The 16725-nt window shown below is 44.7% G+C and overlaps 1 protein-coding gene across 1 annotated transcript in view; it reads left to right on the forward strand.

Annotated features, from left to right (window-relative positions):
• Positions 1-5222: 5222 nt before the first annotated feature.
• Positions 5223-16725, forward strand: part of MAP2K1 (mitogen-activated protein kinase kinase 1) — a 33402-nt gene continuing 21899 nt past the window's right edge. Inside the window, exon 1 of the mRNA XM_036389377.2 lies at positions 5223-5519. Within this exon, the coding sequence (XP_036245270.1) occupies positions 5440-5519 (80 nt within the window). The 5' untranslated portion in view covers positions 5223-5439. The remainder of the gene's footprint in view (positions 5520-16725) is intronic.

Genomic DNA, 16725 nt, shown 5'->3' on the forward strand with positions numbered 1-16725 from the left:
CTCAGGAGCGCTCTCCGGAGCGGCCCCGGGCTGAGGCAGTAGCAGGCGAAGCTCTGTTTCTCTGCTTCTCCGCTTCAGGAGCGGCTCCGGCCGGAGCGGGGCCGGGCTGAGGGGCCGGGGCCGCCCCCGCGCGCGCCGGGTCCCGCGAGAGCCCCGAGTCTCGCGAGCTCCCGAAGGCGGCGGCTCAGGGGTTTTGGCGCCAAAACGCAGCGGGCGGGGCGAGGCGGCTGAGGCGATCCCGGGACTATGGAGTCCTGGAATGCTCTGGGTGGGAGAGGACATTACAGAGCACCTCATTCCATTCCAACCCCCTGCTCTCGGCAGGGACACCTTCCACTACCTCAGCTTTCTCTAAGCCCTGTCTAACCTGGCTTTGGACATGTCAGGGATACAACAGCTGTTCTGGGCAACCTGGCTGCATGGCTGCACCACCATCTCAAGGAGGAATTTCATCCTAATATCCCATAATTTCATCCTAATATCCCATCTAAACGTCCTTTGTCAACTTGAAGCCATTGCCCCTTGTCCTGTCTCTCCAGATCCTTGTAGACAGCCCCTCTCCATCCTTCCTGTAAGGTCCCCTCATGAACTGGAAGGGCACAGGTCACCCCAAGGCTGCTCCAGGCTGAACAATCCCAGCTCCCTCAGCCTCTCCTGGGGCTCCAGCTCTTTTCCAGCTCCGTTCCCCTCCCTGGTTTGAAAGGACAGGTCTCTGCTAAGGAAGGTAGGAGCTTCTCTTGAAATGGAAAATGCAAATCTCCTCCCTTCAAATTATTATAATTTTGAAATTGAGGGGCCAAGATGTGGAAGTAGGAATAACAGTTCTTTATTAGGGGAAATAAAAATAAAAATGCAGTAATGCAAAACAACAGTGCCCTGCTGCTGTGGCCACACTGCTCCCAGTGCAGGTCAGGGATTGCCCACCCTGGCTCAGCCCAGGACCAGGACAGAGCCATCCTGAGATATTCTCCAGACAAAGCCCTCTGGGAATTGACAACTGAACAGTTTGCAGTTGTCCAGGCTGAAATAAATACACCGAGCCCTCAGAGGTTTGGCAGCTGTGCACATAAAATGCCATGTAAGGATCTGGGCTGCAGGGACAACAGCAGAGGCTCCAGGCTCCTGTCTCCAAAGCAGCTGGAGCTGTAAATTGTTCTCATACTTTTACAGCTCAGTCCATAGAAGTGTATCTGACTTAAATTATGGTCTCTTTTTTGTTTAAACAAAACTATATAAATTAATGCAAAATATTAATCCATTAAAGGAATTGGTTTTCCCTTATTTCTCTATAAATTCAAATTTGACATACAATGTTTCTGGTAATTTAATGTATTCTTTCTAGTACGACAAAATCAATTGCAGTTACCTTCTGGTTAAAATTCTTTTAACAGTAAATGTTTAAAACGTGTATTCACAATTGCAGCATCTTTTATAATCAAGAATATATTAAATATAGAGAACACGCTAATGGATTTTTTAGCACTGAATCAATTAATCTTATCTTTTTAGATATGGCCAATTTCTTCAATCGATTGAAGCAGCTGAAGTATGAAAATTAACACAGAGATTTAATAATAATCATAGATCAAGTGCTGCTAATTTCCAGCACAAAATATTGTAATTGTCATATGAAATTACTGAAAATCAAATATCTACATGATGAGCTCTTTGCATTGAAAATAATTGTCACTCTTTGTACTGAAAAATCCTTACAAACAAACAAACAAAAAAAAATCAGAAGATCACTTACAATCTCTGCAGAGGACACAGGGTTATAAAACCCACCATATTTATGTGACTTTGATTAATCAATATTTTTGAAGAGTGTTTAATTAGAATCTGGATTTGATGACCTAGGTGGTTCTTTCCAGTCCTATGTTCCTAATTAAATAAAAAGCAAATGCTGGCAAGCATTGATTATTGGTTTTCCTCAGGAAATGTATAACCAACCACATGCTGCTAAAATAATAAGTCAGGAAAAAACAAACAAAACACCCCCCACAGGTTGTCTCCATTCTAGAAAACACTTCTGGTTTCTAGTTTAGGTGAAAAGGAAATATTACTGCTTGTTTCTGTTTGATTACTGTAATTTCATTAGGAAAACTGCAGAAAATTAGCACCTTATTTTATATTTCAGTCTCATTTCCTGCTTTGTTACACGTAATATACAGCAAAGCAAATCTGTCAAATGGATAATTGCCTGCTTCCACACTTGAAGGGGTTTATTCCTAAGGGAGCAGAATTTGCTCGGCAAAAAACCCTTCAAATATTGTGTTGGCAAAGCTGTTCATGCCATAAACCCTCAGCACAACTGCTCCATTGTATCTGTTTTAATGGGAAGTCACATCCTAAGGATTAAGCAAATTTCAGTTATTTGTAATTTATACTTATTTACATTTATACCTTGCTGATCTAATCTAAATTTGATATTATGCAGCCACCTTAAATGTTAATTTCTAAGCTTTTAATATATCACAAAGGATTCAAATTGTGCTGCGATGCACAGGGCTCTTTTAAATCTGTGTTTCTTAAGGAAAATAAGGTGCAAGGCAGGTGTGATCTCTGTCAGGCTCTCTGTCAGCTCCCTTCAAATAATTTTTGATCCTCTTGGACAATTTTATTCAAATTCAAACCAGACTTCTTAAATTCCATTGCTCTGTGGGACTAATTATTTGCCTAACTTGCTTTGCTAACCACTAAATAGATTAAGAAGTATTAAATCTTGCAAATAGAAGTTTGTGTGCACATGTTTTGGCTGTAAAAGATGCAGCTCCATGTGGCAATTGAGTTTGAAAAGTTGGCTTAATTTAGATGCAATTGATCTCTATAGTAATTGTGGTTTTCTTTTCATGCAAGAAATTAGGCAAAATTTTGGTTTCTATAAGGGGAAAAAAGTGGTAATGAAGACAAGCTTCTTTGTTCCACTTCTGTTTTCAGAGACAAATTATTTCTATTTTTCCAAGCACTGGTGAAATCAATAAATCAGAAGGTCTCCCCGCTCAGAAGCCTCTTGCTGAAATGAAATGCCTTCTCTTTTTTCTTCATCTTTTCCTCTGTGATTCACCTCCAGAAACACCTGTTTGTACAGCAAAACACAGTTCCTTCCACAGAGAATATTCAAATTTCCAAAATGCGTGTTCTGTTTTGGCTGGGGAGATGCACTTAATTTTTAGTAACTAATGCTCTGAAGTTAAACCTCTTTGTTTTACAGACAACAGCACAGAAATTATTTCTGCAGTGGCATCAATCCATATTCCCGTGAATTTATTTCTAGATACAGTGAATCCAAGATATTTTTTGAGTTTTGTGCTTTGGTCAAAGGGATTTGAAAAGAGATTGATGAAATGAGTAATTTCACAGTCCAGCGTTCTCAGTGCAAGAATAAAGCACTCCAGAGGAGGGAGCTGTCCCTTAATATCTGGAATTGGAAGGAGGGAATATGTCTTTAATGGCAAAGCTGTGAGGGAAAAAAAAATATTTACTTTAGAGATGGATAAGATGACAGGAACTCTTCAGCATTTTTGCATTATATGTGGGGAACCTTGTTCATCATTTCAGTTTCTGTAAAAATATTAATGATTACTCTGATTAAAATATAATTGTACTTTTGCAAACCACAAAAATTTAAATCATGCAGAACTCAGGCTGGTTCTTTATCCACAGTATTCATAGTAGAAATTTTGTTACTGAATTAACTCTGCTCTTCTTTTGTGTCAGAATCAACTCACTGGAGTATAAAAAGTGTCCACTGCTGGAAAGATGTTATTCATTCAGGTGGTGGATTCACATATCTTGTATATGAAAAGGACAATTAGGGAATCTCAGGGGAAAATGGAGCTGCCAAAGAAATTGGTTTTTCACTCTTTCACCAGTACCAAGGCACTACCTCCACCTCAGTGCTGAGTTCCTCGGTGCTGCTTCACTTCTTGGCTCACGTGTGTCTGTGAGAGGTTTCATTTATCACTTAAGCAAAATTATGAGTAACTGCAGATTCTTTTCTGCTCCATGTGTCATGTTTGTTGACAGATGGAACGCTGTGTGGTACAGAAATGTACAGCAGCAACAGAAAGAATTTCTCAGCTGTGTCAGAAATCAGAAGAAATCTGTAAGCCCTTCTCACTGTGTAACTCCCACAGGCCTTAAAAGAGTTTTCAGCTGATTTCTACTGGATTCAGACAATGAGAAATTAATCTTATAAAGCAACTCAAACTTGTAGCAAAGTTCCTTACACATCTCAGCAGTAGAGGCGGGATTGTAGTGTTACTCTGTTCACGGAAGTCAGGAAGTCAAATGCATGGAACTCCTTTTATCTCCTGAACCTTATCATGAGATTAGCGTATGTGTCACAGTGCACACGTGTGTCCAGACTGGCTTTGCTGTCCAAACATTGGCTGCTTTAATATTCCATATCCTGCCCCTGAACCTCCTGCAAGACCCACAGCCAAACAACAGCACCTTTACATTCCAGTTCTCCCTGGTGGAGAGAGAACTGCTGTGAAGAACACGTTCCACTGACCATAGCAAGGATAAATTATCTATTGCTCTCAAAGCAACTTTGCTACCCCAGAAGGGCCCACTGGGGCACGGACACTCAGTTGTCCTGCCAGGGGGGCCATGCCCCGCTGGTGACAGCCCCACGCGTCCTGGGCTGAGTGACCCGTGCTGTCCCAGGTCCAGCCGATGGCACAGGACACCTCTGTCCTGCCTCTCCTCCAGATCCCTCTGCTCCCACTGCTTGTAATAGTGCAGTTCACACGTCCTTTAGTATTAAGTGGCAGACTCTTAAAAAAAAATCAGTCCTTTATCGATTTGTGGAAGCAAGTTGATGTTAAAGCAAGGCTCTGTTTAAGTCATCATAGAATAGGCTGGGTTGGAAGGGACCTTAAAGCCCATCCAGTGCCACCCCCTGACATGGGCAGGGACACCTTCCACTATCGCAGGGCGCTCCAAGCCCCGTCCAGGCCTGGCCTTGGACGCTTCCAAGGGATGGGGCAGCCCCAGCTCCTGTGAGCAGCCTGTGCCAGGCCTGCCCACCCTGCCCGGGCAGGATTATTGCGGCTGCCGCCGCCGACCCCGGGGCAGGGCTGGGGCAGGGTAGGCTCAGGGCAGGAGCGCCCTGAGGGCAGCGCTTCCCGCGGCCTCGCTCCCCGCCGTGCGCGTGCGCGCGCTCCCAACGCATGCGCGAGGCGGGTGCGGGCGGCGCGCGCCGGCGCGGTCCCGGCCGGGCACATCCCGATCCCGGGCAGTGCCCGCCGGAGCTCGGAGCGCTCGGAGCGGGGTCCCGCAGCCGCACGGCCACCTGCCCGCAGCCCGCGGGGGCACCGCCGCCAAGGGCAGCTCCCCGCCCGGTTTGCCGCGCCGCAGGAAGTCCCTCGGACCTGTCCGAAGTGGGGCCGCGGCCGCTCCGTCCGCTCCCCTGCGCGCCGTGTGCGGGCGAAGATGCCGAAGAAGAAGCCCGGGCCGATCCAGCTGAACCCCGCTCCGGATGGATCCGCCGTGAACGGGACCAGCTCTGCGGAGTGAGTGCTGCCGGGGCGGGGTGCGGGCCGGGCCGGGCCGGGCGCTGTCCGCGGGGTGCGGTGCTCCGAGCCCGCCCTGCCCCGCACGTCCCGGCCCGGCTGCCGCGGGCACCGCGGGCGGGACTCCCGGGTACCCCGGGCACAGCGCGGGATGCTCGCTGTGCCCTCCGCGGAGTGAGGGGATGCTGCTGCCTTCGGCAATAAACAAACTTCTGTCACACAGGCGAGGGAAAAAAAGCTGGTGAAAAAATAGGGGGAAACTTGTATAACTCCTTTCTCCTAGTCCGTAATGGTGTCTGCTGGGCTCTTAGCTTATATAATTACCTAGTAATGCCAAATTACACGTTTGCGATGGCATATTTCATAAACGTTGTGTATGGGAGAATTTATACCGGGACCCGCAGATTTGTAGAAAAGGTGTTTTGTTTTGTTTTGCCTCGTCCTTGGCTTTAAACCCAAACAATGGTTAGTTTGAGCAGAACTGTTTGTCACTAATTGACATGTTGTGCTGGCTACAGCAGGAGCGTGTGTGGAGAAACAGCTTCGGAGCTCCTCTGTGGGCAACACAAACACGACACTGTAAATGTGGGAAGGGCTGAGCTAATCACGGGGACACTTCTGGGGGAAAAATATATTGGATATAATATTGGATGGTTGCGTGGTGGTGCTGGTGAAGCCTCTGTTGCAGGTTTCTCACGGATGTGGGTGGGCAGGGTGGCCTCGGTCAGGCAGACACAGCACCGGCACCGCCAAGTGATGAAATGTTACAGCAGGTTTTCATTTGAGGTTCACGGGTCAAGGTTCACACCTTGATTTTCAGACAATGGTGTCGGGCTAGCCCTTCAGTGAGCCTTGAAACAAAGGTGTGTCTTGGAGGAGCAGATTCCTGCCCCTGTATGGTCAGTTCGGTCCTCTCCGGGAGATGTAAACTGAGCTGCGATGTGCTGCTGTACCGCGGTGACACAGAGGATGTGAGGCAGCCTTGCAGTGACATGTGCGACTCTTGGGCTTTAAAGTGCTCCGTGTTCATCTGTGCCACGTTTTCACACAGGCTCAGATCTCCTTTAACCACCCAAACATCTAAAAAAAAAAAAAATCAAACAACCAAAACCAAATTGACCGCAAAAGAAATATAACCCCAAAACCAAGCAAACATCTCCCGAAAAATAAAAAATTCAGCATCTAGCAGCTCCAGCTGTGACATTTCTAGCAAACTCTTTTGATGATTAACTGAGTGATGAGCTGTTTAAAAACTGTTCTTTGGCAGGAGTTACTGATTGTATCTAAGCATTATGATCTAAATATTACAGAGCTTTTGTTCTGGATTGACAGGGGGAAAAATACTGTGTTTTTATATTTGCTTGGGTAGCACTTTCCAGTCGATTTTCTCAAGGCAGTTGAGAATATGTTGATTTAGTCTTCAGGGATCTCTGTGCATTTTAGTCTTGTTCTACAGAATAAATCTGATTCACCAATCACTTGCTGCTTGTAGTACCTGATGTAAATCACTCGCTCCCAATATACTCAATATCGTATCTCTTCCCGCAAGAAGTGTCATTAATTTTAAATTGCTTTTACATGTGTGGTACTCATTTACTTGTTGGAAGCCTTTGAAGGCTCCTGGGAGTGCTGGGTCTTTCTGCACTGATGAGCTGCCTTGCTTCATTTTCTGCTCCGTGTGTTGATTTGGCTGGGGTTTGTGTGTGTGTCCCCAGCCCTGTGATCTGTGTCGCACACAGGACCTTATACCCAGCTTTTGCCAGGCTTAGAGGTGTCCAGTATTTTTAAAAGAAGTAGCTTAGTGAAAGTAAATTCAGCAACCAGTTGTCCTATATACAGCCAGGATTAATTAATCATGGAAATATCCCCTCATCCTGCTAATTTTAAGCCCTCGTTGTGGAAGATTTCAAATAGCAAAGAACAGTTGCATCAGAATTTAAAAATGTTTTTGGAATTGAGTTGAAAACAGTTTTGTTTTTCATTTCCTTAATCTGTAAGGTTGTTTATTTTCCTCCCTGAGCCTGCTCTGGGTTTTTTCCCCCTTTGGTCACTGCCTGAATTCCTCAGTCAGGTGTTTGTGAGGCTGTTGTGCATGCCGTGCATCCCTGCACTGCCATATTAACACTTCCTAAAGCCCCGAGCCTGCACTCCTGGAATTTTGGCAATGTGAGGCTCTGGTTACCGGTTACATACACAAACCTGTCCCTCTCCAAACGCCTCCCTGCTCCTCAGACACGGCCAAGCACCGAAGGAGCTCGAGGACTTGGCAGGGCAAAAAGGCAGATTCCGAGCCAGGCGATGGAATTCCTGTCCGTGAGTGCCCCAAGGACCCCGGCATCCCGAGGCAAGGGAAGGAAGTTCTTCAGGCCCAGAGGCGATTTTGGCACCAGCCCAAACGGATGTGCAGGGCCTGGGGAGCTCTGTGCTGGAATTCTGAGACTTTCTCTCTGTCACAGGGGGAAGGTTCTGTAACTCATTAATGCTTTTAGGAATGAGCACTTCTGACACCGTGACTTCCTGGCAGAAAGGAAGGGGAAAGGGAGGAAATGAAAGAAGGGGCTGGATGATTCAGGATGTCCTGCTTTGCATTTGTGTCCTGTTCTCTGTCTTCATCCTTATTTGGTGATGGGAGCTCATTGACTGGAGCAAGGGAAAGCTTATTATAGCACGTGGTGTGGGGCTTTAGGAGTATGCAGGAGGCCTGGGTCTCATGTGCCTGGCTCTTTCCTCTTTTGTTCCTTCTTTTTCTCTTTTTTATCCCTCTTTTTCCTGGCAAGGTAGTATACAGGGGAGTTAGTGTGCTTACAATTTAAATACTTGTACCCCAAATATTGAAATGAAAATTTCACAATGTTTCTCTCCGACAGCAGACTTTGTTACTTGCAGCTATTACTTAACAACAACATCCTGTACCAATAATTTTTTCTCGAGGGCCTTCCCAATCCCTGGCTCTGCCCAGCTGGACAACAGAGACAACTTCATGAGAGGTTTTCCTGTGCCCTGAGCTTCACTTCTGCTTTTGACACTTCCCGCGGAGCCGCGGTTGCACGGCGAGGGCTGAACCTCTCTGCTGCTCTGAGCTGCCTCAGCTCCTCAGGCTGAAACCAAGATGACACTGGCCAGCTGCAGGTTTAATTTCATTCCTTGGAGCTGCACAGATATAATTGTGCAAAGCTTCTGCAGGGAAAGGGAAAAAAACCCAGCCGAGCAAACCTGAATGAAAATTAATTGAAGGAGAACTGTTCTGGCTGAATGTTTAGTGTCTTAATAGCCAAAAGAAACAAGAACAAATCTCCAGTTTATGGATTTATGTTCCTTTCAAACTTCTGACTCTCTGTTGCTTTCCCTCTCTGACAGTTTTCAACCAATTTTTGTTTCTCTAAAGCCAACCCAGCCTCAGAATGTGAAGTAGGAAAAAAAAGCAGGTTTTGAGATAATGACACTTTCCTTATTAGAATAAGTTTTGTGTTCATATGAAAAGAAAGGTGCTTCATGAAGTTCTTTAACTGCATCTTTGAAATTTAAAAAAAAAAAAATCAAAGAGAAGGGTCAAACAAACTGCTCTGAAACCTGACTTTTTACCTTGTCTCAATAAATCCAAACAACTTTCCCAGCTCTGGTGTTAAAATATAAACCTTCCAAAAGTGCCTGGGATTTGATTAAATACAAAAATGACAACAATTCTTTTTAAAAATTGAGTGCCACTGACGTTTATGTATTCTATGAGCTTTGACACGATGGGATTGAATTGTATTTTTTTTTCAAAATACAATTCTTTTCAAAATCAGTGTATGTGTTTTAGCAACAACTGGTGTCTCCCAAATGAAGCCTGAGCTGTGACCTCTGCAAATCTCAGATGTGAAGTATCAGCTACAGTAGGGAGGTTTGTTGTTTAATTAGATAAAAATGAGAGCAAAAAAAAAGTAGGCAACAGAATTTGCATCTTCTCTGATGTGCTGGAAAGAAATGGGCCCTTGAGAGCGATTTAAGATGATGTCCATAGGTCTTTATCACCTAAGAAACTGCATTTTTTTAAAAAAAAAAAGAAAGAAAATCCAAAGCAAATTGTGAGTAGAACCAAGTCATCAGGCACAACGTGGTTTTTCAGGGTTTTCTCTTTTTAAAGCCTTAATTATAGCAACCTGTGCCTTAGAACTGTTCAAGCCAGAGAGTAATTTTGTAAAAATGGGTGACTGCAAATTCCAGTCATAGTTTGAGTATTAATTAATCAGCCTTTTCTTCTTGCTGCTGTTTATTCTGGTTAAATTGCATTTAAGGAGGTCCCTGAATGGCTGCTGCAACTCCCTGTGGTCGCTTGGCAAAGAAAAGTTTGGGGATTGTGCAGAACTGGTTTGCACTTCAGTACATATTACAGTTTGCAAAGTAAACAGTTATTGTGCTTCCTGCAATTTTTGGTTTTTTTCACTGTCTTTCTCAAGGGAGCTTCAGTTTGGGTTTTTGAGGAGTAGAGCGGCAGGCTTTGTCCCATCAGAGAAATGGGGCTTTTGGGGCTTTGGGTTTGGGTTTTTGGGCTTTAAGTTCCCATTGTGCGCTCTTTCCCAGTGGATCCTGTTCCAAGACGATTTGTCCTCCATGGAATAGGTTTTTTTATCAGTTTTATTGGATGTGAGATTAGATAAAAGGAAAGGAAGATTTTCACAGACTTGCTCACTTTAATGCTGGCAGGGTCATTTCTGCCTTGCTTCCTGGGGGGATTTTTTATTGGGGATTTTTTTCCCTTTGGAATTCCTTAGACATTAGGGGAGCTTTTTTGCCTGTGTGCAGTGATCTGGAAGATTAGACCCTGGAATTTTATGACTGATCTGGTTGGATTGCAGTTGCATTCAATATACATGTAGAATTACTGCAAGCTTTTAAATATTAAAAAAGAAAAAAAAAGAGAGAGAAACCTTTTTTTTAATCCCCTACTAATGAAGGATTAATCAAACTTCCAAATACATGTGATATGAGAGATTGCATTTTAAATTAAAATATACTCATGCACAGCTTTCTCTTTTAATGTGCTTGAGCCTGGCATTGTCCTTCACTGAATTAGAAATACCATTTTAATGTTACTTAAGTACACTAATAGAACATGTGATCTGTTATAATAAAATAATGAAAAGTCAGAGCCTGCAGCACCTCACGGACTTGTGCTGAAAAAAATTCTGACTAAGTGTACACCAGTAGCACAGAAATTAATGAATTAAGGGGCACACTGACCTGTGCAGCTCCTGCTGGCTGTAGGCAGCTTTTTGTTGACAAGTATGGATGTAGGAAGGATTTTAAGACATTTAATACTGTCTTGTTATGTTCTGACAGTCAGATTTAAGCATAATGATGGTAATGGAGGAATACTTTACTTTGTATGAGCTTAAAAAGCTTCAATTGGTTTAGGGGAGTTAAAAATGGGTGTAAAAATAAACGTTGCTGAGGAAATGTGAGGAGGATAAGTGGTGAGGGAAGTGCAGCTGTGCTCTGGATCCAGCTGCTTCTCTTGTCCTTACAGGGAGGCTGCAGACGGGCACAGAGGTGAGATTTCACAACAGGGCTTGTGCAAGATCCTGCTCCTCCTGCAGAGTCTCTCCTCTCCTGCTGACAGCTCTGAAGCCACCAGAGGAGCCCTGAGGAGCTCTCAGAGCTCTGCCCACCAGCACTGGGTCAGTTTGGCCAGGGAAACAATCCCACTGCAAATGGGATTTAATTTGTGAATGGGCTACTTGGGAATGAGAGCCTTGGGGCAGAATGAGACCATCACCCCCTGCCTTGGCAGGATGGGTGACAGAGCACAGGGAGATGCCGGAGTTCAGAAATTACAGCAATTCCTGGCTAGCACAGGTTTTAATGGAGTCATCTCAGGTCTCTGTCCCAAGAGGAACAAATCTCCTGCCAGACCTTCCAGTGTTATCTCACAGCCAGAAAAAGGGATTGAGAGGGTCTGGGTAAAGCCAACATGTAGCTGAATTATTTATTCGTACAACAACACTGCTGTTGTTAACCTGGGAGAAGGGGTTTTGAGTTAGCACTAACTTACAAAAACCCAAACATGAAAACTGTGGGGCAGGAAACCACCAGCCAGTTTTTAGAGTGGATTTTTAAACGTATTTCACTGAAAACAGGAGAAACATTGTGAAATGAGCTGAGGAAGGAATTTTCTATGAGGTCTGATAAACCTTTCCATCTCACCTTTAGGTAGTTTGTTCCCTTTCAATTACTGAGTTCTGAATTTTCCAGTAAAAAAGCTCCTCCCCTTTTTGCCTGTGTTACCTTTTTTCAGCTGCATTTGTTCTCCTGCCATTGCCCTGGGGGTTGCCTGGGCTGTGGCAAGTGTGCAAATTCCACTGCCAAAACACAAGAATGCCTCTTGGAGGTAGAAATGTTTGCTAGCAAAACTGGATTTTTGGGGAATCGTGTTCTTTCTTCCAAAGACATCGCAATTTTTAATTTTTTTTTTTTTTTTTGAGGAAGCAGTGGATTTCTTTTTCTAATCACTTTTGTCCCTAGCAATTAGTAATCAGATGATTCCTGCTTTGATACGTGCTCAGTATTACTCAGACAAAGTCGTGGTTACACCACTTTGGGTGTCTTTGGAAGTGCAGGGGCACACCTGGGCAAGGCTCATTCAGTGCTCAGCATCTCTTGGCAAACATCTGTGGAGGAGCCTTTGTCATCCTGAGTCCTGTCTGGGCAGGAGGAGGGTGGATTCCAGCAGAACTCCTCCCTGCTGACACCTCAGGACAGGATTTCCACCTGGATCCAGCCTCGTCCATCAAGTGCAGCCCATAACAGGGGATACAAAAAAAGCAGATTATTTTCCTTTGCATGCTGAGCACCAGGATGGAGATATTCCAACAGTGTGGGATTCTTTGGATGAACAAGAATGTTCTTTAAAACCTCCTTATGGGTTTTTATAACAAACCCTTGAAAGTTCCTGGCAGCTCTTCCCCCTTTCTTGCAGGGTTTTGTAGAACTCAGCATTGTTCTGTGCTTTTCCAGAACTTTTTTTCAGTGTGGTGGGAAGATGAGTCAGCAGATTGCAGAACACATTCTTTTGGGAAAAAAAAAAATGTTCTCTTTGGATATAGATATGTGAATATTTTTGTATGTATTGGTACACTTGATTAATATATTAAGTGAAAGTTATTAATTTCTTCTGCTAAATGGCCGTGCTGACAAATGTTCAGTATTATGCAATCCATCCATTTGAAACCTTCCATCCTGGCCTTCTCAGAATCCCAGCTATGGGGTTTTTGGTCTGTTTTCAGGCAGTTTCTGGCAGTTTCTTTTCCTGCTCCCTGGTGTGGTCTCTGTGGCTCTGGATGGAGTTTGTCCTGCTCTGCTCTGGGCTCAGCTCTTGCACACAGGAGTCTCAATTCTGATCCTGGCCTCATTCAGGGGCCTTGAAAACTGATCCTGTAACTTCATCTTTTTTATTATTGTAGTGGCCCTCAAAGGCTGTGTAGCTGCCACATGGGAGAGTTGGGAAGATACTGTTACTGTAACCATTGCATGTGTTATCCTTTGGTTTTGTCATTATATTTAACTCCTAATTCAGAGACATAAAACAATGGGAATGCAGGCCTTGGGTAAATATGTGTGTCAGCTGATGATCAGAATTTATAATTCTGTGTATTCTCTGTGCTGTGCTTTAAGTATCCAATCAATAAGTTTATTTTTCTGTCCATAAGGAAGTTTTAATTGCCCTGTGGTTCCTTTATCCTGATAATGTTTACTGTTGGCTGGGAAAAATCATGCACAGACATGAAAGGGAGATGGAGAGCTTGAATTTCTGGAGGTTTGGATGTAGAATTTCTTAACTTGAGGTTACAGAGTTGATTTAGGGCAAATTCTGAATGCAATGGTAAGTCCTGAGGAAGGCTCTTAACTCAGAAAAACCCCAAACTCCCTCTCTGTGGCGTTGGTTGGAGAGCTCAGATGCCAAAGGGGTGCCTGAGGTGGCAGCTCCTGCTCAGGGTGAGGGGCTGGAACACCAGGAGATGGAACAGCTGCAAATCCCTGGTGGGAAGAGGCACCCGGGGCACCACTCTGGCTCCTCTGTGCCTTTTCTGCCTGCTGGGCTCTGCCTTCAGCCCAGCCCTGCTGGGTGATGTGCTTTGGCCCAGGTGGGGGGAAATGGGAGGTTTAATGGGATGGTGGTGAGCTCAAGAGAAAGAGGAGGAGGCTTAAAGCGAAGATTCCCAGCCTAGAGGGAGTTTAGAAAGTTCAGCTGTCCCGTTACTTGGAGACTCAGCAGGAGATTTGAAATTGTGTCTGTTTTTTTCTTTAGAACTCATGCCTTTCAACCTAGAAAAATGAGAATTTACATTAAATTTGGGGTAGAAGAATACTCTTTTGGACAGAACAATGCTTTTCTAATGGTTTTGTTTTGCATGCCTTTCACTGAGCAATAGATTTCAATCAAATGTCTGCCTCTCTTCTTTTCTCTGGCAGTATTAAAGCTCACTCTATGCCATGCAATGTCACTGGGATGTGGAAGTGGATGGTGTGTTAGATATTAGGGAAAAATCCTTCCCTGGCAGGGTGGGCAGGGCCTGGCACAGGTGCCCAGAGCAGCTGGGGCTGCCCCTGCATCCCTGGCAGTGCCCAAGGCCAGGCTGGATGGGGCTGGAGCAGCCTGGGACAGGGAAGGTGTCCCTGCCATGGCAGGGGTGGCACTGGATGAGCTGTGAGAAGCCAGTCTGTGATGTGCAGATGATAAATTCACCTACAAATCCCACCTAAGTACAAGGGAAAATTTTTAAGATCCTCTAACACATGGCAAGGATTGAAAATCTACAAGGGTTGAAAACCAGTGTATTTTTCCAGAGCAGACTCATTGCATTTATAGGGAATTTGGATTTTTTTGAGTTGATGCTCTGACTGCAAGTTTTATGAGGCTGCACTGGAGTTAACCCAGACAGACACCTGTGCTCTAAGCTGGAGGACTTCTGGAATTACATTTATCTTCCATGTTATTCTGTGAACTGCTCTTTGCTAAAGGAAAAGTTTAATAAGAATTTGTCTTGTTGCCCGGGTTTGGCAGAGTCACACAACATAGTAGTCTGTCTTCTCAAAACCACAGAATGTCTTCGTGTTCCTAACACTTAATTTCAGCTCCCTGATTGAGGTTGTTCATGGAAATGATGTAGTGAACTGCCTACTTTCTTCTCCAAATTGACAGTTGTGTGGGCTTGGGGAAAGCATTAATGTCACTGTTCTGGAAAACAACCCCCAAGCTTTGTATCCTCATGCGACAGGAGATCTGAAAGTGAAAGTACTTCTTGATGCTTTCACTCATGCTAATTGTTCAGCTTCAGCACTGATAGTAGTGCCTTTGAACAGATATTTGACAAATTACTGGTAAAGGCTCTCAGAGTTTTTTTCCTTTTTCCCCTGCCACACTTTTTTTCTTCTCTCTCTGAAGCAGACTTTGGAGTTGAGTTTTACTGCAGCCTTTAGGGTTGAGTGTATGATTAACTTAGCACTAACATGAATTTAAAAAAAAAAAAAGCTCCCAGGGATTTGGAGTACTAGTATTAATTAAGGACTTATTTTCTGGTTTTTGTTATGCCATGATGTGCTAGCAGCCTACAAGCAGCATTTCCCTTCCTGTCACTGCTTCCAAGAGAGCAAGTGTGTTCTGAAGTGTTCATGCATCTCCTCCAGGAGCGCTTTCCTCAGTGCTGAGGTGGAGCTGGGAGCCTCCCCTTGCCTCCCGTGCGTCTCTGGGTGCTGAGCGCTCTCACTGCACAGGCTGTGGCTCCTCCCTGCCCAGCCTGCAGTAGGAAACACAAATGTGGTTCTTGCTGCATTCTTCTCCAACCTGGGAGGTCACAGAAGTGCCACGGGGGGATGCTGCACTGTCAGAACACTCCCTTGAGCACAGAAAGAAGCAATGGGAGTTAATAGGAAAGATCCTCCCTGATCAAATGTGGGTGAAGAGAATTCTTCCTCTAGGGCACCTGGTACCTCCTGCTGCCCTTGAGAGAGAGGAAGAAACAGCCAGCTTTCCTTGCCCTGAGTGTGTATTTTGTTGAAGCTTCCATTTAGTGAGGAAGGGAGAGGTCTCACAGTAGTTGTGAGGACCCAGCAGTGAGTGCAGGGCTGTTGTCTGCTGGCTGTGCAGGGTGTTTATCCTCCTGCCAGCTGAGCAGGGAGGTGTTTGCTGCTGGTGTTCTGTGGGATTCCTCTGTGTCCTTACCAAATGGAGGAGGCAGCTCTGACCTCCCCGTGGCTTCCTCCCAAGGATCACCCTGGAGAGCTGGATGCCATCCCTGGTGCAGTTTAGTGTGTGCTTGGCTCCCAGACTGCTAGCAATAAGTGAAATGATCACCTATTGCCTCAGAGCAGAGCTTGGCACTGTGGAGCCCTGAGCTGCTCTGATGATTTCCTGCTTTGATGGATCCCTGGCAAAGCCATGGTGCCTTGACAGTGAAAAACACAACCCCAAGACTGCAGCAGGTAATGGGGATGAATTTTAATAGGAATCTTTGTCTCTGAATAAAAGTTTTATACAAGATTAAGTGACTCCCAGTGCTCTTTCTGGAGGCAGACAGTTGCACAGTAGCATGTTGCTATTTTAGCTGCCAAAGTTCCTGAACATTTTTGTGGTGCCTGGTGATGAACTGTCTAAAATATTCCCTCTTCTGTATTCTGGATGTGCTGGTTTCATTCAGTCTGTAAAACTTCCTGTGTAATGATTTACTTTTCCACCTGTTTCTCTGTGCTTTGGAACTTGCTGTGATGCTTTTACCCAGGTGACAGTCCCAGGTACCAGCCAGGGGAGTATTCTAACTGTAGTTGGAGTTAAAAACTAAAACTTCCAAAGTCCTGCCTCCTGGAAATACTCTGAGTAGGTTACACCACTAATTTAGATGACAAAAATGCACCTTCTATATACCTATCTGCATTTTAAATTGATTAATGTCCAGTCCTTCGAGCAAAGAAGCAGAATGAAAAAAATCAATTCCTTCCTGATGCCTGACATTCAGTTATTACAGTTCTGTTCTTTTGATAAAGCTAAATGTTGGTGGTTACACTCTGAAACATGATTCTGACAAGGCATTTGCTGCGTTCATATTTTTCTGATTAATTCACTTTACAGTTAGAGAATTGGTCCTGAAAATCTGAGAAATTCATTGCTCATCACTGCAAGTGAAATTAGAGCTTAGAACATTTCTGATTTTTGGTGGCCAAACGTGGTGGG

Source organism: Molothrus ater, chromosome 13, assembly GCF_012460135.2.
Source record: "Molothrus ater isolate BHLD 08-10-18 breed brown headed cowbird chromosome 13, BPBGC_Mater_1.1, whole genome shotgun sequence".
NCBI classification, from domain to species: domain Eukaryota; kingdom Metazoa; phylum Chordata; class Aves; order Passeriformes; family Icteridae; genus Molothrus; species Molothrus ater.